At 63.0% G+C, this 20,139-nt stretch overlaps 1 protein-coding gene across 1 annotated transcript in view; it reads right to left on the bottom strand.

Moving 5' to 3' along the window:
* Nucleotides 1-785: 785 nt before the first annotated feature.
* PKP1 (plakophilin 1) overlaps nucleotides 786-20,139 on the bottom strand; it is a 43,287-nt gene continuing 23,933 nt past the window's right edge. Inside the window, exons 3-14 of the mRNA XM_059998830.1 lie at nucleotides 17,653-18,047; nucleotides 14,979-15,123; nucleotides 13,569-13,776; nucleotides 12,654-12,831; nucleotides 11,513-11,627; nucleotides 10,337-10,492; nucleotides 9,447-9,623; nucleotides 8,208-8,361; nucleotides 7,758-7,944; nucleotides 7,177-7,261; nucleotides 4,555-4,661; nucleotides 786-3,311 (exon numbers count right to left, since the gene is read on the bottom strand). Coding sequence (XP_059854813.1) covers nucleotides 4,587-4,661; nucleotides 7,177-7,261; nucleotides 7,758-7,944; nucleotides 8,208-8,361; nucleotides 9,447-9,623; nucleotides 10,337-10,492; nucleotides 11,513-11,627; nucleotides 12,654-12,831; nucleotides 13,569-13,776; nucleotides 14,979-15,123; nucleotides 17,653-18,047 — 1,875 coding nt within the window. The 3' untranslated portion in view covers nucleotides 786-3,311; nucleotides 4,555-4,586. The remainder of the gene's footprint in view (nucleotides 3,312-4,554; nucleotides 4,662-7,176; nucleotides 7,262-7,757; nucleotides 7,945-8,207; nucleotides 8,362-9,446; nucleotides 9,624-10,336; nucleotides 10,493-11,512; nucleotides 11,628-12,653; nucleotides 12,832-13,568; nucleotides 13,777-14,978; nucleotides 15,124-17,652; nucleotides 18,048-20,139) is intronic.

Below are 20,139 nucleotides of genomic sequence, written 5' to 3'. Positions count from 1 at the left end.
GGGCTTGAACCCATGTCCCGTGCGTTGGCAGGCGGATTCTTAACCACTGCGCCACCAGGGAAGTCCAAATGCTTATTGGTTTTGAAGCTGTAGTTTGATCTCGCGTTTTGGAGGCCCCAGACCTGGTGTATCAACAATCTGGGCCCCAGACAGGCCGTCTTTCTCCCGCTAGGCTGAGGTAGAGCCCTCCTCCCTGGCCTTGCTGACCGTCACCAACTGAGGGATGACCCAGAGGTCAGGTCCATGGGTTCTACACAGAGGTCACTGCCCTCCCAGGCTGAGAAGAGTCCTCTCCAGCCTCCTCCATCCGGGAGCCCACAGCCATACGTCTGACCACCACTTGGAGCTTATTCCCCGTGACTTAGAAAGTTCCGTGCGCCTGCCACGTCCCTTACGAGCCTCTTGAGGCAGGGGGCCCCAGCCCGTCCTGCAGGACCCAGGGAGAACGTGCTTTCAGTAAACGGGAGCTCCCTTTATAGCCCTGAAGCTCACGTCCCCCAGGGCCTGCCTGGACATGTTCCCCTGGGGGTGGCTTTCCCTTTACAGGCTGTGGGACACTGGGCTTGTCTATCCCCTCCCTAAGCCCCACGTGACTTATTTGTAAGATTAGCGCAGCCACACCAGTGTCCTGGAGACGAGGACGGAATGTGGGACCCGGAGCGGGTGGTGCCCCCGCACGGTGACCCCAGTCCTTGCCTGGCGCAGGGTCAGTGAGAGGGGATCCCCTCGGCCCTCAGCAGCTCCCCCAATAATCCACTGCTCGGAAGTGTTCAAAGAAATGCCAGCAATTTATTGATTTCCTATATTTCCAAAAAAAGCAAACGCACAGTGTACCCCCCAGGGAAACGGGCCTGGCCAGCGCTAGGTTCCTCCGCAAACATGGAGCGGGGGCGGGGGCACGGGCTGCAGAGTGCCCCACCCTCCCTCCCTGCCCAGCCAGAGCCCCTTCCTCACTGTCCCAGCTGCCCCCGCCCCAGCCAGGCTCCAGGGTGGATGGGACCAGCTCTGCCTCTGCGTCCCGGGGGCGGCTGAGTCTGCGCTGCTAGGCCGGCCCCGCTGCACCGGCTGCCGGTGGCCAGTGACCAGGTCTGTCTTACGCGCAGGAGGCCCTGGGTCGGGGCAGCGACAGGGAGGACAGGGTCCTCCCCCACTCGGCGTTGGACCGTCCTGTTCCGGGTGTCGAGCCCGACAGCGCGCGGCTGACGTGTGCTTCACATCCTGAGCTGTGCCTCAGCGGACCCCGTGCTCCTTCTGTAGGAAATTTATCCACAGGCCCCTCCGAGGTCTGCCTCTTCCAAAGCGACAGGCCCGGGTGGCTGGCCTCAGAAGTCATGAGAGAGGTGACCAAAGCCAGGCCTGGCCTGACGGTCCGCCTGGCCCACGGGGGTCTGGAAAGCTGCCCATCCCCAAGGCAGAAGCTGGGCCCCGGTTCCCAACCCTGCGGGGGAAGGAAAGCCGAGGGAAGGGGCACCCCCACAGGGTCATCGGCTAGTTCCCTCTCGCCCTGACTGGACTGCATGGTCCTCTCACACTGGGGACCCCTAACGCCAGGGACCCCAGGGCCCCTCCTTCCTCCAGGAGAACGTGAGACGGGGGTGTGGCCTCTCCGTTCACTGACGTATCCAGAGTGCTTACAACACTGCCTGGCTCTGTACGTGTTTCTTTGAGAAACCGGTTCCTCTGGGCCCTGAGGGCTGGCAGAGGGGACAGTCTACTGGCACCAGCTCCCCACGGGCCCTGAGAGAGACGCAAGCCACCACCACGAGGGGCGGGGAGGACGCGGCACAGAGCCAGCACCAGAGCACGCCTGGCTGCGTGGCCCGTCATCTCGGGTCTGTTCCCCACCCCCTCCCTAGTCCCGTCCTGCTGCCACATCTCTCATCAGGAGGGTCCTCAGTGCAGAGGCTCTGACTGCTGGGGTGAGTGGTGGGGCTGGACGGGGCGTGGGGGGAACTCCAGGCCGGGAGGAGGGAGGAGGGAGGACGAGGCAGCCAGTTCCCCTCGATCACCACCAGTGCCGCCCGGCGGGGACGCTGTGTCCTGCCCTGTCCTACAGTGCAGACCAAGGACCATTTCCACAGCCCTTCTCCGGAGGCCCCTCCTCTACTTCTCATCTGAAATGCACAGGAGTCTGGGGTCTGGGGTGGCCAGTGTCCCTGGTGGGCCTCTTATCACGTCCCCTGCGGTTTGCGCAAAGTAGAGACAGAGGGCTGGGGTCGGGGAAGAAGCGAGCAGCCTCTGGCTGGGATGGGGGCGGCTCCCCTTCCTGTTCTATCCAAATTCCCTTCCTCCGAGTCTCCTGGGACCCAAAACACTCCCTCGCTTGGCTCTCGGCAGGCGCACAGGGCAGGACCCTCCTGGCTGACTCCCTGCCCGGCCCAGCCTGCCCCTCCGCTGGGAACACGAGGACCAAGCTGCCAGTCCCTGAACAGCTGCTGGGCCTTGAGCACCATCCTTCCTTCTTTCTCCTGCAACAAGTGGATTCCAAGCCCCCGGAAGGCAGGGGCTTCCCAGGCTGAGCCTGCTCTGACGGGTACACAGCCCGCGAGAATGGCCAGGCCCCCTCTCTGGCACCTACCCTCGGGACAGCCTTCACACAGCAAAGCCAGTGTGCCTGTCCTGGCCCATCTTGCAGACGGCCGCGTGGCACCGGGGGCTGGGCCGCACAAGCGCACAACTAGATCTTCCCAGGAGATACACCGAACCCCGCCGACCTCCCTTCCTGCAGAGCTGCCTCTTAGCGGGGGTTGAGCCCCCGGCCTCACATATTCCCCACCGCGCCCCGCCCCCTGCAGAGGTCCCTGTGGGCCTGGCGCTGGCGTGGCCCCTGCCCCGGCACACACAGCTCAGGACGACGGGGAAGCTACACCCAAAGCACACATGGTCCGCGCCCGTGAGGGCGAGTCCCTCCACCACCGTGAGCTGCAGTCCGGCAGCTCACACAGCTCTTTGCAGTTTCAGGTCCTGCTCTCAGCACATGCACACACGCGCGCGCGCACACGCACACACACACACACACACACACACACACACACACACACACTATACACATGTATATGTACCGTTTCTCGGCCAAAGAAGTATTGACATCAGATGTAAGCTCCCTTAACTGAAGAAAGCCCCCCAACCCTCCCCAACCCCCATTGCCTGTCAGTTCCCCCAAGAAAAAAAAAAAAGAATCTAAACGTATTCTTGTCATCCACAGCGTCCCGGTTTGCTCTCAGCTGTGGTGAAACGTTTCCCAATACTGTGCAGCTGGACAGATACCCCTCCAGCAAGGCCCGAGTCTTCTCAGCTGGATCGTATCACGTCTGGAAAAGGACAGGGGCTCTCGTGAGTGCCCACAGGGGGGCAGCCGCGCCACCGGCCTCGCCAGGGCTGTCCCCCTCACCACGTCTGCACAGACGTGCCCAGGCCTGAGCCTGGGGTCAGGGTCGCCCTCGACACGTTCACAGGTTGCTCCTGTTGGGTCAGAGCTGCCCCCCACCCCACCCCGCCCCCGGTGGCCAGCGCAGCACCGAACGCCGCGACTGCGTGCCTCAGGCATCTGCTGGTTTGGGTCTCCTCTCCTTGCCTGTCCTCATGTTGTTGGAGCCCATTTGCCAGGAGTGGGTGTCTGAGGTCTAAGGGACGTGTCTGAGGTCTAAGCCTGCCTTCCGGGGGCTTGGAATCCACTTCATCTGGACTGAAGTTCTAGCCCCTACCCCGGCCAGGACCCTCCCCGGGTGCTGGGATTGGGGTCCTGGCGACAGCCGGGGCACGAGGAAGTCCCCTTCAGCTCAGGACACCCTGTCCCAGCCCTGGCTCTTTGCAGACGGCTCCACCCTAGGGCTGCCTGCCTCTGCTGACCCTCGAGGGTTGACGAGGTCTGGTTTGAGCATCTAAGCCTGGTCCTGGGCTTACCTGCACCAGAATCACTTTGGACGCTTGTTTAACAATGTATTTTCCTGGACCCCGCTCCGGAGCCACTGAGTCAGAACTGCTGGGGCTGGGACCAGGAGTGCGCAGTTTAGCAAGCCTCCCAGGTGAGTCTAACGGAGGCTAAGGCTTATTTATGAGCCTTTGTCACAGATACTGGATCTGAGGTTTTGGTCCCTAGAATCCTCAGCTGGAAACAAGCTTGTCCACACTAGGCATGTTGCAGAGACTGGAGGGTGGATTATAAAAAGGAGAGGGTGGTGAGCGGTAGAAGCCCAAACCCCAAACGACACATGGTGTCACTGCAGGGGCGCCATGCACACTGCAGTCCACGTGAATGGTACCACCTGGGTCGTGCAGTGTGCAACGCACACGGCTGTACCCAGCAGTTCTGCCCAGACCTCTGGCCTGTCGACGCTACCAGGACATTGCATACCCCTAACATCCTGTGTGGGATGGTCACTGGCCAGGCAGTCTACACGGCTGTCCTCACAGACAGCCTCACCGTGTGTCAGCTGGACTGAAGGATGCTTCTGCATCCCTGGGGAGCACCGCCTGGCTCCTTTCTCTGGGACTGGCTGACGCCGCGGTAGGGGTCCCGGGGGCGCCCCCTGCCCTGGATGGGCCGACTCTTACCTGCAAGCTGAACTTGCTTGGGCAGCCTCTTCTTAGAATCGGGAGGAGAAGTTCCTGAGGCTGCTGGCCCCAGCTAAGGTTCCCAGCATGCTCCTATCGAAACCTTGCTGCGGAGGAGAAACGGGAGCTCTATGAAACATCACAGGACGGACCAGTGCGGGCGTCCACGCGGCCAGAGGCTGCCCCCAAGCGTCCTTGAGCTTGCGCGAAGCTCTCTGGACACACTCTGCACGTGTGTCGGGGCTAAAACTGGCCTGATTAAACGTGTGACCAAGCGTGAGGTCCCTGACACTCACGAGTTAGTGAGATGGGTCTGGCCTTCCGCACAACGGAACACCCTACTCGCCATCACAGAAACCTGAATCCAGGCGTGAGGGTCTAGCGACTGCTTGTCACTCTAGAAACAGAGCAGCCACCGGAATCAGGTTAGAAAAATTGTTTGTTTCTTCCTCTGACTGGCCCTGCTTTTGAAAAAGATGAATCCCGACAAGAGCTCTTGGCAGGGAGGTCATGCCCGGCGGGGCGGTAGGGTCACGGGCTCTGTCTACCTGTGTGCTTTGCCACCTCCAGCCTTACCAGCCCCGAGAGCGTGCCGAGCAGAGGCTGAATCTCACTTCTGTGTGTCTCACAGCAGACGGCAGGTGCTCAATACATGCTCTGGAGTGACCGAGGGCGGCCCTTGAGAAGGGGCGCCTGGCTCCAGCCCTGGCCTCTGAGAGCCTCGTCAGCGCTCACTGACCGGTGGGGACACAGGGGACCAAGGCAGGCGGTTCGAAGCCCCGGTCCCACCTGGTCTGGGCATGGGAAACGTGATCACCCCCCCACCCCCCGTCCCCCGCAGGTTTGCAGGCTCTCTCCTGCCAAGCTTGGCGGGATGTGGTGGAAGGTCCCGGGAGAGTCGAGTCCTGGGTCCCAGCCCCGCTGTCCTCCAACTGGCCGAGTCAAGGCCGACTCCGGGGCCCTGTCTCCCTGGTCTGCAGGAGGGACCAAGCCCATGGCGGCCTCACTGGGGATGCAACAGTCTCGTGAAGGTGGATGAGCACCGAAGCACCAGGCCAGTCCCTTTGGGGCTGTGGTCAAAGCTGGCTCCAACTGCGTGGCCCAGGAGAGCCTGACCGGGGGACTCTCTGTGTGTCCCGGGCGGGTGCCGCCTCCGTATCTGGGGGAGCCCAACCCTCGGGCCACCTCGGAGCAGCTGGAGGAAGCGCTCCCTGGTCCTCTCACCCGCCTCCCCTCCACGAGGCCTTCCTGGCAGCTATCACGTGGCCAAGCCCACCTGCCCAAGAGCAGGACAAGGGCCACCACCAGCAGTGGCTTCACACGGCCCCGGCCACCTGTCTCCCCACCGTGCTGGAGGAAGAGCCGTCCTTCTCCTGCCCAGGGGGCTGTCCTCCCATCCCCTCCCCTGCCCGGTCAGGCAGTTCCTGAGCCTCCAAGACCCTGTCCCCAACCCCCGCCCCCGCCTTCCTTCTCCTTCACTTTCCCTGCAGAAATGTCATTAAACAGGTGGCTTTTTATGCATTCTTTTGTCTCCCTGCCCTCTGGCCAAACTGAGGTGATCAGGTCCCCTCCCAGCCCCCGCCCTCCCCCTTGCAGTGGGCCCCATGGGGCTCCCCCTCCCTCCCTTTGACAGCTGTGCCCTAGAGTCACCGGAGACTTCTGGACGCCCAGATCCAGGCCCTTCCTGTTCCCATCCCCCCTCGGCCCCCAGGGAGGGTCTTCTCCCTGCTTCCGCCTTTGTTCCCCAAGACTTTTCTGCAGACGTGCTGCCCGTGCCCGTGGCTTGTCCCGTGTGGACATGCAGCCGTCTGCACACAGCCCGGCCTCTCTCCCCAGGCCCCGCACGCGGACCCCAGACTCCACCTCTCCATCAGGGCTCCCCTCCCTCCTCCCTCAGAAGCCCCTGACCCTCCCCCGCTTCCCTGGCTGATCCGTTTCTAAACGTAACCACAGGGTCTCCAGCCAGAAGCCCAACCCGCCTGTTTCTTCTGCCCCTGCCCTTCATGGCCACCCTCACCGCTGCTGACACCTCGGTCTAAAGAGCGGCTGCCCCTGAGATGGGAAAGGAGGTCAGTCAGCATGAAGGGCTCCTACAGAACTGGACCCGACCGTGCGGCTGGGGTCAGAGGGGCAAGGTTGCCACCGGACAAATCCAGCAGCCTGGTCTCGTGTCCACTCCACCCTGCAGTGCATGCAAGGAGACTTCCTAGGGCTGGTTTCAGCATGTCACTCTCTCCTCCAAACCCTCAATGGCTCCCCAGCACCAAAAGCAAACCCTTTAGTCTAAACTTGACGGGGTCTCGCCATGCGGCCCAAACCCGCCTTCCCAGCCAGACTGCACACGTGCCCCCAAGCGCGTGATGCGCCTTTGGTCCGCCTGCTTCCCAGTTCGTTCCCAGAAGACCCCCCACCCCCAGGCCTCCGCGGCACTTCCTGGATCTCCTCTGTCCTCCACCCGCTCAGCGCCTCCGCAGGCCCTGGGCTGAGAGGTGTCAGCGCCTGGATCCCAGTCACCGAGGGGCTGGCCTCTCCCTTCCTGCGCCGCGCGGACCCAGACCCGAGTCAGGGGTGGGAAGGAGCGGGAAAGCCTCGCCGGCAGGGGTGGAAGGTGTGGGCCCTTACCTGTCTGAGGACCCCCTGCAGCTCCCTGCTGGACCACATGTCAGCCAGGAGGAGTCGGGCGGCCTCTGCAGCCCTGGGGGAGGTGCTGCACGGGTAGAAGTTCATCAAGGGTGAGACTCCAGCAACTTGAGGATGAACGAACGCCCTCTTCCGTCCCCCCTCACCTCCTCGTGGGGCGGCCCCTGGGTGCCCGAGAGCGCAGCCCCACGGGGGGTCCCTCTACACAGTGGGCACAACCCCAGGCCCCTGCCCAGCTAGAGGTACCCGGGACTCTCTCTGGGGCCCCGGTCCCACCCCCTGGCCTTGTCCTCGGAGGAGAGGAGCCCGTGGAGCAGACGCAGCTCCCGCACGGCTGGGTCTGCCGCTCGGTGCCTCCCGCTGGCCCACGAGGACTCAGCGTCGCTCGGTCCCCTGGCCGGGCAGCGTGCCGCCCGAGGCCTGGATGCAGGAGCTCGGCTTCTGGACTTCCCTCCCGGTCAGCCTCCCCGCCGCTCCCTCCTGCACCGCACGGCCTGCTCAGGCCGCGGCACTGCTCCTCCGCGGGGCCGGGGAGGGCGCGGAGGGGCCCCCGTGCCGCCCACCTGCTGCGACACAGGTTGATGACGTTGCAGATCATGTCGCTGGAGAAGTGCTGCTTGGCCATCGCAGGCTGCGACGCCATCAGGTTCCTCACGGTGTAGCAGGTCGAGGACAGGATGTCCTCCGAGTTGCTGGTGTGGCCGGTGTGGCTGCTAAGGAGTCTGGTCACCTCCGGGAACACCTGGTTCCCTGGGAGAGGAAGGAGGGCGCGGCACGGGGTCAGGAGACCGAGGGCTCCCACGGGGCCCCGGGCCTGGCGGCTCCAACTCGGGGCTTGGGACCGTGTGGGACCTCGCACGCCTGCGCCCCATCCTCAGGTGACCTGCGCCTTCCCATGCCCGAGCCTCTCTTGGGCCAGCTCCCCCCCCACCCCAGGGAGCGGTCAGAGGGTAACCTTTCGGGAGGCTCTGGAAAGTGGGGGTGGGGGCTGGCCCGAGCCACACGGCGCTCACCCATCACCCGGTGCAGCGCGGGGTGGCGGGACATGTTGCTCAGGAGGGACGCTCCGGACCGCACCACGTCCGAGTTGCCCGACTGCAGGAGCTTGGCGATGTGAGGCAGGCCCTTCTCCTTCAGCCCGATCAGCTGGCTCATGCCGCTGGACATCTGAGAGAAGGGACGGACGCGTGAGGCCTTGGCTGGCCCGAGAGGCTCCCCAGGCCAGTTACCCCAAACCGAGAGACCCCAGAACTTTCTCTCTTCCGTGCTGGAAGCAGAGACAGACACACGTTTGCTCCCACCTGGGTGACTGCAGAACAAAGCCCCGGGCAGACATGCACCTGCACCTCACCTGGGGCAGCCTGGAGCCCAGGGAACGAGGGGAGCCTCCGGCCCCTCACTCACGGCGGGAGGGGCCCTAGAATCAACTTCCGGATTGAGCCGGTACCAGCGGCTGCCGCTCTGCCTGCCTCACCCTCCCCGGCACCGGCTGCTCACGTGAAGCCTCGGGTCGAGGGCACCTGGCACCTGAGGAAGTGCCCACCGTCCTGTGCCAACCTCCCTGCCTTCTGTGGAGTCAGTACATACTCGAGCCAAGGAGGGCTAAGAGCGGGCCTGTGCCTCGTGGAGATGCCATCCAGGTCAGCCCATCCGGGCCGGTGTGGGCTTCTCGAAGACCCCTGGCCTATCCCCTCTCAGTGCGGGGTCCTCCTTTACCCTCAACTCACCCCTGTCCTCCTTCCGCCCGCCCCCCTTCCGTCCTGAGCAAGGAGGAGGGCGGGGTAGCCGCAGACGTGCCTCCCACGGCACACGTCTCAAGTCCATCAAGTCCTCCCGCTGCCCGTGGCCTCAAAAATCTGTCCCGATCCCGCCACATCTTCCTCTGGACCTGCCCGCACCCCAAACCCTCTATTTCCACCCGTCAGTTCAGCAAAGAGGAGACCCCTCTCCTACCACGAACACACCCTTCTTCCTGTCCCCCATCCCAGGCAGAGCCCGAGGCCAGCCCAGGGCCGGACGCCAGGAGGCAGATTCTGTGGCACAGACAGAATCCAGGAGGGCTGGTTCCACAGCCCCTGTCCTCCCCCTGGGCGTCCCAGGGGCTGAGGATGCTCCCTCCACACGTCCCCAGTGCCTGGCCCAGAGCCTACGCATGCCGGACCCTTGACTCAGGCAGGCCCCGGTACATGGGGACGCGGGGAGCTGAGCCCGGACCGTGGGTGGAGAGATGGGTGCGGGGCGGGGGCGCTCACCAGCCCCTTGCTGGCGGTCAGGTTTTGCAGGGCGCCGGCGCAGGCCTCCAGGGTGGCGTCCTTCTTGCTCTTGCCCATGAGGTTCAGGTAGGTGCGGATGGCGTTCGAGTGGTACAGCCAGCTGCTGCCCTTGGGGTTGGGCTCTTCCTCAGGAAGGGGGCAGTCGTAGTTGTCGTTCTGGGGACAAGAAGCAAGTCGAGAGGGGCCGAACCCACGCATTCTGCTCCCCCAGCCTCAGGGTCATGGTTCCCAGATGAGGAAGCACCCGCTGCCCCCTCCTCCGTGCACTGCAGCTGCTCCCCAGCGGGTGAGGGGCAACTGTGCCCTCTGCCGTTTCCACGGAGCACAGAGCATCATCGGTGCCCCAGGCCAGCTCTGCCCCCACCCAGCTACGAGGCTGCTGTGGGTCTCACACCCTGACGCCTCCACCCCTCCCAGAGTCACAGCCTGAACTTGACCCTCCCGGGGCCAACAAGGGTGGTCCAGGGCCTGGCTCCCGCTGCCGGCACAGTGATGGCAGCCACCCTCCCTCCGCAGCATCCCTCTGCTTCTGGGGAGACCTGGGGGGCTCAGGAGGCGGTGGGAACCGGGATGCCCCCCAGTCTTCAGGGGTGAGATGAAGAGGGGGAGACTTTACTGGTCACACAGCAAGAGACACAAGCCTGCAGACAGGGGCCTGGAGCTTTTGATCTCCGGGGGTCTGAGCAGCTCCTACATCCCGAGCACACACCCCCCCAGTGTCGTAAGATGCCAAGGTCGGGCAGGGGTCCATCCCCCGGGACTGGCCTTAGGCTCCAGCAGGGCAGAGGGGCGGGGTGCACGAGGCAGTGGGATCCGGGGGACTCAGCGGGAGCAGACGGACAGACGCACGGACAGACGCACACGCTCACCATCATCCTGCCGTTCTTGCTGCTGAAGCAGCCGGTGGAGGACTTCTCGGTGTAGGCATTGCGGGCGTTGTGCTCCAGCTGGCGGTAGCGGGTGGGCACCTCGGTGTCCAGGCGGTAGCAGAGGTTGTGCAGGGTGCACATGCAGTTCTCCACAGACTAGGGGCCGAGCAGAGACGGCGCTGAGCCTCTGCTTAGCCCCCGAACGCCTGGCTCAGTCCCTGCTGCCACAACCCCTCCAACGAGAGGGCGGGCCCCTCGGGCTGCCCTGGGCAGGCACAGTCGCCGCCACGGTCCAAGATCTTTGCCGCTTTCCTTCCGTAAACCCTCCCGGCTCGGGGGTGAGGCAGCAGATCTGCCCTCTTAATGTCTGGCCCTGCTGGGGTTTGGGAGCCCCTGACTTCCGGGGCCCGGGGTCACCCAGGTGGAGGCGGTGTTCCATCCACAGCGGAAGATCACGGTGCTGCTGGGGCCACCCTGAGCAGTCAAGCGACAGGCTGTCTCCTGAAGCCGGCCGTCCCTTCCAGGGGAGGGAGTAGGAGGCCAAATCCCTCCCCAGGGAAACCGTGTGCAGGACCCAGGGGCCGTGATGCCCGGCCAGCCCCCTGGGGACTGCTCGCCAGTCTCCGTCCTGCTGTGCGGAAGGACCTCAGCCTCCAGTATACCTTCCTGCCCCGATTTCCCCTTTCTGTCTGTCTGGGCAGGTGTCCAGAGCCCTGGGGGGTGGGAGGGTGGCTCTACCAGGGCCTTTGGGGGCGGCAGCGGACGCTCACAGAGAGCTCGCCCTGAGCCGGGAGCTCCCTGCGTGTTTTGCTTATTAACTGAGTCTCTAAAACAACCCCCGAGGTAGATACGACGTGGACTGAGGAACAGAGATGAGGGAAGTGTCACAGCCGCAGAGCCTCTAAGTGCGGGAGAGGACCTGCCCCTGCAGCCACTGCTTGGGCGCCACCCGCCAAGGAAGGGTCGGGCCGCTCGCCATCTGCGCGTTCCCTCTGCTGGCCAGGCTCTGCGTCCCTCCCGGCCACCAGGCCACGCCTTAAAGGCTCCCAGGAGCGCAGACCTGCCCTGTGGAATCTGGGAGAGAAAAGTACCAGGACCTGGAGTCCCAGGCCGCCCTCACTGATTGGAGACAGAGAGGAGTCTAGGTTCAGGGGTGCCCCCTGGGGCGACGCTCACCTTGTCGTCACAGCGGCCGGCTGCCACACATTTCTGGATGTAGGCCATGAGGGAGTCAATGAGACCCGTGTAGTTGCGCATGGCCTGGCGCCCCGTGTCTGCGGAGCTCAGGTTCCTGGCGGAGGACATGGGGCGGGTGGGGAGAGGGGGGCACAGGTGGGAGGGGAGGAGGGGAGAAGAGGAAAGGAACGGGTGGGAGACAGAAATGAGGGCCAAGGAAGGAAAGAGAAATCGTTCAGCGAATCCTGCTCAGTCCTGGCTGGGGCTGGGAAGGGGTCTCGCTGGAACCCGGCTCTTTTCGCCCTTCCTGCCCACCTGGTCCCCAGGCCCGTAACTTTGATGTGCCCAGGGCTCCGTGCCGCTGGCAGCCCAGGCACGCACCCTGCCCTCGCGGCGCTTGCCGGGCAGGGGACTGGACGCCCCTCCCCGCGGAAGCTGTGCTCTGCCTCCAGCAGCGGGCTCACTCCCACCCGGGCCGTCTGGGCCCTTCCGCCTGGTGCAGGTGGGGTGTGACTGCTACCACCCCACAAAGTCCTCGATTACCCTGGCTCCGCCTCTGCCTAGCCTCTCTGCTCCCCAGAGGCTGCCGCCAGAGGCGGGGAGGGAGGAGCCCAAGCCAACTGTACCCCTGTTCTGGGGCTCCCAGGAGTTGGGGAAGACGTGTGACCCTTAGGGGGGATCTGCTCCACAGTTCCACCTCCATGCCGCCCACCCCCCCGAAGCAGCCTCCAGGGCCTTTGCCACACCCTGGGGCAGAACTCAGGGAACCCTGGGGCAGAACTCAGGGAACTCTGGGCAGAGCAGCGCCGTCTTCACGCCGAGGAATGCGGCAGATGCTGCTCGCACCCCAGCCGGGAGCCCACCCGCAGACCTGTGTCGAAAAATGCTCTTCAAGACAGCACAAGGAAGGCATATTTTGTGGTGTGGAAGAAGGGGAAACAGCTGTGCCAGTTTAGCTATTCGGATCCAAGCATTTCCACTCAGATCCCTAAGGAAGACCCCCTCAGCAGAGGTGGTGGGGTCCTGAGCCTCCACCAGGCCCAGGGAAGCTGGGACGCAGCCACGTCTGGGAGGCCAGGCTGGTGCCAGTCCCCTGCCCCGCTGAGCCTGGGCTGAGCCGGGCTGAGCTCCCCGCCCTCACCTCAGGCAGCCGGTGGCATTGAAGAAGACCTCAGGGTCCACGGCTTTCTGGGGCACGTTGCTGTTGCCATCGCACCAGCCGGAGAACGGGATGATGACCCGGTCAGCCAGGACGGGCAGGGCTTCCGAGATCAGCTCCTTCTTTAGCTCGTCGGTGGAGGACAGGTTCCAGAGCAGTCCTGGGGGTGGGGACCGCCAGGGTCAGGAAGACCAGGGACCCAGTGCCACCCCCGGCTGGACACCACCTCCCGGACGGGCCTCTGTCATGCGAGCATCCCGTGAGCCCCCCTGCCCACGTCTCAACTAGATGGCAGGCTCTCGAGGGCAGAGCGTCTAGAGTTCTCCGTGCAGGTCCAAGTTACACACAGGGAAGCTGATCAAAACACGTGCGACTCAGCAGTCTTTTCTGATACCAATGCTAGCACTCAGCATCTTCTCACGGTCTCCGCTTTCCACCCAAAGGTCAGCCCAGAGACTCTCACTTGCTGCGTATGTGGCGCCGTCTTCCCCATCCCACTCCAGGTCTCCTCAGTCACTTCTGTGCCCTGTGTGCCCACCCTGAGTGCTTGCTGGTACAAGCCCTGGATACAGGCGCTGACGACCTGTTGACCCGCTCGCTCCCCTTCACCTGCAAACCCCAGGGTCTGCTGAGTACGGGTCCTGCCTGGACACCAACCCTCCACTCCTTCCCTCTATCCCTCACACATAGATGGTGGATGGACGGACGGATGGACATGGACAGATGGATGGAGGGACACAATACCCAGGGTCACCAGCTGGACACGACCAACTGGCCAGCACCGGTCCCATGGGACTCCTGGGGTGTCAGCCTGAGGCCGCCCACGCCCCACCCTGTCCTGGGCTGTGGCCACCCCAGCGCCTCCCAGCCGCCCCGCTCTGTGGCCGGGCTCCCCACCGGTCAGCTGCTTCTGGATCTCCGTGCAGCTGGTACTCCTCAGGAGGGTGACGGCCTCGTGGATGCCGCTCTGCCTCTGAGTCTCCAGCTTGTTCGTGGTGCTGCGGAACACCAGGTTGCGCAGGGCCCCAGCCGCGGCCTGCTGCACGTTCTGGTTGGAGCTGCGGAGAAGGTCCACCAGCTTGCAGATGCCGCCCAGCTGGTACACCTGCGGGACAGGGCGCCCAGCGCCGGGCAGGGTGGTGAGGCTGGGCTGACGACCCTCCACTTGCAGCAGCTTCAGCCCGACCGAAACACCCAGGGCGGCCGAAATAAACAGGCAGCGCAGAGTGACAGTGACCGGCCAGACGCGGAGCCAAGGCAGGACTTCGCCGCCAGCTCTCTCGCACCCCAGCCAGAACTCCCTGAGCCCCTCCTCGGGAGCCTGGTGTGAGGACCAGACGGGAACACGCATAGAAACACACTTCAGAACCCTAAGGCGGGGAGACCACCCTGCAAACGCCTCCTCAATACAGCAGGAACTGGATGCAGACGGACCCTGCCCACTCTAGGAAATGCATTCACGGGACTGCACCCTTGGGCTGACAGCGGAGGACTTGAAGAGTCCTCCCTGCCAGCCACGCTCAGAGGCACAGACAGCCCTGTTCTCCACCACAGAAGCCTGGTGAGAGACAATGGTACCACGGAGGGACAGAGACAGAGACAGAGAGACCAAAACAGAGAGAGACAGAGACAGAGAAACAGAAACAGAGAAAAAGAGAGAGAAAGAAACAGAGAGAGACAGAGACAGAGAGACCGAAACAGAGAGACAGAAACAGAGAAACAGAGACAGACAGAGACAGAGAGACAGAAACAGAGAAAGAGAGAGAGAAAGAAACAGAGAGAGACAGAGACAGAGAGACAGAAACAGAGAGAGACAGAGACAGAGAGAAACAGAGAAACAGAGACAGACAGAGACAGGGACAGAGAGAGACACAAAGAGACAGAAACAGACATAGAGAGACACAGGCAGAGAGAGACAGAGACAGAGACAGAGAAAGAGAGACAGAAACAGAGAGAGACAGAGACAGAGAGACAGAAACAGAGAGAGGGGGTAGGGGGAGGAAGCTGAAGTGGAGGGAGATGTCCCTCCTTAGTGGAATCTGAGGAGGGGTCTCTTTGGAACCTGTGGCCGTCACCAAGGGTCTCTTCCACAGCCAACAGAGGAAACACGGCCGAGTGGTGTCCCCTCCACCAGGGGCTCTGCTCCCGCAGAGGGTTAAGATGCCCGTTCTGATCTCGGGCAGTGCCAGGCCCACTCCCGGGCCTCGGGCAGCTGGGCTGGGGTAGAAGGAGCCATCGGGCAAACGCCCCCACCAGCTCCCATGCAGGGTCAGGCTGCCCCGCCCAGGCCCCGCCCAGGCCACTCGCCTGCTGCTTGGCAGACTCATCCTGGAAGCAGGTATGCTGGATGTAATAGGCCCCGATGGCCTGGCACTTCTTGTCCGGGGAGGTCAGGCACCGCACGGCCTTGGGGATGGTCAGCCCGCTGCACTCAACGTCCTCGCTGCAGATCCTGTGGGGACGCGCGGCGTGGGGTGCACGAGGGTTACAGGGGCTTGGAATCCCCCTTGTGTGTCGAGAGCCAGAATGAGGCAGCCCCGGGCCCCGCTGTGGACAGCTCCTCCAGAGGAGGGGGAAGGCTCACCCCGCCGTGAACACTTGCTGGGACGAGGCCCTGTCATATGTTCGTGTCCAAGCGGCAAGTTACCTCTGCCCTGAGAAAAAACTCTCCTCTATTCCTGAGGGGAAGCTCTCCACCCACTCTGCCATCTCTCATGTCTGTGCCTGGTACTGGGAAAATGGAAGAGAATGGCTGGGGGCCTGTCCGTCTATCCATGCCCTGCCATCATCCCTCCCTCCCTCCCTCCCTCCCTCCATCCATCATCCACCCATCTTCCCTCCATCCACACATCCATTTATCCATCCATCTATCCATTGATCCATCTTCTCTCCATCCATCCATTACCCATTTATGCATCTACCCATCCCTCCATCCCTCCATCATCCACCCATCTTCTCTCCATCCATTCATCCATCCATCCATTCACCCAGCCACCCACCCACCCATGCATCCATCTCTCTCTCCTCCCTTCATTTCTAAGTCTAGCTAATTCTCCTAACACAAAAATTCTCACACCTACTCCTTCTTCCATCCTCATGGCCACTGCCTTCCCTCTGACCATGGTCACCCTCACTGGGACTACAGGGAGGGCCCCGCAGCTGGTGTCTTCTCCAAGCATGCCCAGCTGAAATGTTACACCCTTTCCCCAGACGAGCAGTCTTAACACTGTTCACTGTGTTGTCCCCGTCAGCAGCTTCTCAGACTGCACGTTCAAGTTCAAACTGCTTAAACTGACATCCAAGGGCATGTGTTAGGTCGAACCACATCAAATGGCTGAAAATCAGCTTTTCTGAGCCACAGAACGAGAACAATCATGTTCTAATCCAACAGTCTGGCTCTGCTGTGTCCTGTACACTCTCTAGCCCTAATGTGGGTCTGCTCCAGCAAGACTGCTCTCTGCACTGCGCCCTGATCAGGGCTCAGGGGTGCCTCTGTCCCTTCCCCTCACCACCCCCGTGACCCACTGAAGACCCACTGCCTTCCCAGGGAAAGGAAACCTCTCTTCCAGGACCCACACCAGCTCCCGGGGTGCCGACTACAGGCTGCCTCCCCGGCTGCCCGTGTCCTGGGTCCCACAAGACAGCGGGGACAGCTCCTTCTTGGCACCCAGCCCTTCCCCCCTGGAAATCTTCCCAGCGTTTCTAGAGGGAGAAACACTCTTCATGTGTACCAGCCTCGTGCCTTTCCAGAGCAGGTGCCCGACTCCACTTCTGGAAAAATCACCCACGGGGCGGAGCTCCCCAGTCTCCCCCAGCCTCACTGAGAGACTGTCGCCCAGAATCTGCCAGTCGAACGTCACCTCCAAGTGGCCTGTCACTCACGCCCTCCATGGCTCACCTGGCCCTGTCCTCTTGGGGCCTCCGGTTTGGGGTGATGAGCCAGGGCCAGGCGCTGCCCTGGTCAGTCTCCATGGGACAGAGGCTTCTGAGTCCTCCTGCGAGCATCCTCAATACCCCTTACGGCCTCTGAGTAGCCAGGAGAGGGCCGGCTTTATAACGGCTCTGCTTATGGGCGGGACAGCACGGTGAGTAGGGGAGGGCACAGGGAGTGGCCTCGGCTGTGTGGTCTTGGGCGAGCTCCCTAATGTCTCCGTGCCTGTTTCTCCTCAGGTTCTAGCCTGGAAGGGCTCTGAGGGTTAGAGATGAAGATTGCAAGGCTCGTGGGCTCCACGGCAGGGGGTTACTCCTGCAGCCGCAGGACGGCCCTGGGCTGCCGTTCTCTTCATGGCTGTCTCCCCGCTCTGACCACAGACCGCACATGCTCAGTGAATGTCAAATACATGAATAAAGGACCACTCAGTGGTGACAGAGGACAGCGCCCATGTTCATGGGGCTCTGAGCCCTGGAGGGCAGGCCTCAAGACCCTCGAGACACCGTGGCCATCCCCAAGCCACCTTGTGCCCAGGGCTCTCTAAAGGACTCCCGCTTCATCTCCTGCATTCCCACCCCTGGCACTAGATCTTACCAGTTTTTATGACTTTTGCCCTGTAAGACGGACCCGGCTCTTTCCCATTGCTGACCCCAGGGCACACTCCTTTGCTCTTTCAGAACGTGGGGAGAGGTTTACACGCCCGAGCCCAGGGATTCTCAAACCCTGGCAGGGTCTCCGTCTCCCGCAGGTTGGTAACGCACACACCGCGGGCCCCTCCCAGGGTTTCTGAGCTGGAGGTCTGGGAGGGCCTGACAGGAGTGTTTCTCACAGGTTCCCCGGTGATGCTGAGGCTACTGGCCAGAGAAGCACACTCTGAGAACTGCTGGCCCAGCTAGCTTCTGATTCTCCTCCCCTTGTTCAGTACCTGTGACCCTTGAAAACTCACACACTCGACAGGTTTGCTCAGTGTCTCCACGCTGAGAACTTCCCGGGCTAACGGTCTGTCTCCCGAGCCCCGCATGCCCCCCCGCCCCGCCGAGTGACACTCACTTGGAGCTGGCCCTTGAGTGGCTGAAGGACTGGTCCTTGGTGCAGGTGATGGGCTGGACGTACACGGGGTCCTGCTTGGAGGTGCAGGAGGGCGGGCGCACCGGGTACTTCTTGGCCCCCTTCTGGCCGCTGCAGGTGCTATAGATGCTGTAGCGGTTCTGGGCGGTCTTGAAGCCCTTGCTGCCCAGCGTGCCCTTGCGCAGGGTGCCGCGGGGGTCGCAGTAGAGGTCGGGCTCGCTGCGGCTGGCCTTCATCTTCTGCATGAAGCAGATGTCGCTGCCGGCGCAGGGGGGAACGCAGCTGCTGCGGGGGTACTGCCGGCCCCAGGTCTCCATCTGGCTGTAGGAGCTGAAGCGCCTGTTGTCTGCCTCCCGCTTAAGGGTCCCATTGTAGATCTGGCCAGAGAAGGGGAGAGGGGCTCAGCCGAGGGTCCCGACCCGGGATCCAGCCCCCCGCTGCCCCCGCGATGAGGCTCAGAGAAGCCCGGGGTGTTTGGTGTGGAGGGAACCGTGGCCAGCATCTCAGACTACTTTTCAAACTGCAGGCTGTGACGCGTTATGGATTATGAAATCAATTTAGCAGACTGTGACCATCATTCTTTTTAAATGGGATTGAATAATATATACCGGAATTAAAAATATCAGAGTGCATGCAGTGCAGGTAGAAAGGGCTGGGCTGTCATGTAAAATGTACTTCATACTGTGCATTGTGGCCAGAAAAGTTTGACAGACACTGATCCGGTCCCAGTGGGCCCGGTCCAGGAGGGGAGTCAAAGGCCCAGGGAGGAGAGGGGCCTTCCTGTAGAGGGAAGGGCAACAGTGGCACTTGAACGCAAGCCCCCAGGCCCTCGCCCCGCCGCCCCGAGCACTTCCCAGACACCAGCAGCTCCTGACCGCCTTGGCCGCCTGTACTCCGCGCAGGGAAATTTCTCCTGCTCTGGCCAGGACTTCTTTCCACTGTTATTTCTCTGCCAAACTCCCCATCTTTGCCTCCTGTCTGCCAAACCAAGAAGCAAATGGCAAGAGGCATTCTAGGGGGACCCCTCGAAGGCCAGAGGGGGAAAATATCCTGCTCCCTGGGCCTCCTGCACCCGTGGAGGCCGGCGCGGGGCTGCAGCAGGGGTGCAGGGCGGCCTCCTAGGCTGTGCCCTCGGGCTGGCAGCAGGGGAGAGGCGGGCAGACAACAGTAAACTTATAATAATGAGGCGCCCCCAGGGCTCTGTGTGAGCCCAGCTGGGGAGTCAGGCGCCCTGGGAAGAGCCTGCAAAGCTGGAGACCTGGTGGGAGCGAAGCTGTCACAGGGCCGTCCGAGGAGCTTTCCCAGGAGCTCACGGGCGGTGGGTCTGCCTGCTCTGACTTGTCCCGAGGCTAGAGGATCAACATGCAGCCTGAGAAAATGCCTCCGCACAGGTGCCGACCTGAGACTCAGCTTTGCCAGGGTGAGCTGGGGCCAGTCCAGCAGCCCGGAGCCTGCCCGCCCCACCCCGTGAGTGAGCGTGTGTGTGCATGTGTGCGCGCGTGTGCACATGCATGTACGTATGTGTGTGCACGCATGTACGTATACGTGTGTGCGTGCGCATGCGTGTGCGTGCATATGTGTGTGGGTATGCGCGCGCGCGTGCACGTGTGTGCGTGTGCGTGCATGTGTGTGTGAGTGCCCACACACAGGGGAGTCGCCGGGCGTCTGGGAACTCCCCTCCACTCCAGACCTAGCCACCGGCCCTTGGCTGGGCCCCGTCCCTCTCTGCAGGGAAAGCCTTTGGAGCAGGAGACCGCCTGTGGGTCACCTTCCGTCAGCAGTGACACCCAGCGCTCAGAAGACACCCACTGTCAACCTTGGCCAAGGCGCTCTGGTCAGCTCCGCCCACGCGGGCAGCTATGCACTCAGGCGGGCAAGGTGTTCACCCCCAAACTGGGTCAAGCCAGCCAACTCCAAAGGGAACTGGTGTGTGGGGCAGAGTAGGCACAAAGGGACAAGAAGAGGCAGAGGTCAGAGGAGCGGGCCGCCGTCTGACCATCCTCAGTGGGCAACCTGCACGGCACACAAGAAACACGCAACTAGGCCTCCAGGCCTCAGGCTGGCGGCCACACCCCACCCTCCTCTGGGGGAGGAAGATGACATGGTGCCGTGGAGGGAAGGCTGGACCCCCCGGGCCCCCCTGGTCCTCAGTGATGACACTCCTGGTCGTCACCCCAGACTGTGACGCCGGAGAGGCCACACGCTTCCCCGGCCCAAACCCAGCGCACGTGCCGTCCTGCTGGCGAAGCTCAGGGCTTGCTCTCCTGCCCTGGCCAGGGGTCGGGGGGTGCTGCCCACAGGGGCCGGGGTGCCGGCTGTGCTGCGGGAGGGCAGGTACGGGGGAGGCAGCGGCCCCGCGGGGCAGCATTTCTCAGCCACAGCCGCGTCGTGCACCCCACCTGGTTCCTGTGGCAAGGGCTGCTGGCGGGCTGGCGGTGGCCAAGCCAGCCGTGGGTGAGTCTCCCGCCC

The sequence above is a fragment of the Delphinus delphis genome, chromosome 1 (genome assembly GCF_949987515.2).
Source record: "Delphinus delphis chromosome 1, mDelDel1.2, whole genome shotgun sequence".
NCBI classification, from domain to species: Eukaryota; Metazoa; Chordata; class Mammalia; order Artiodactyla; family Delphinidae; genus Delphinus; species Delphinus delphis.
This window is presented reverse-complemented; position numbering and strand designations above follow the sequence as displayed.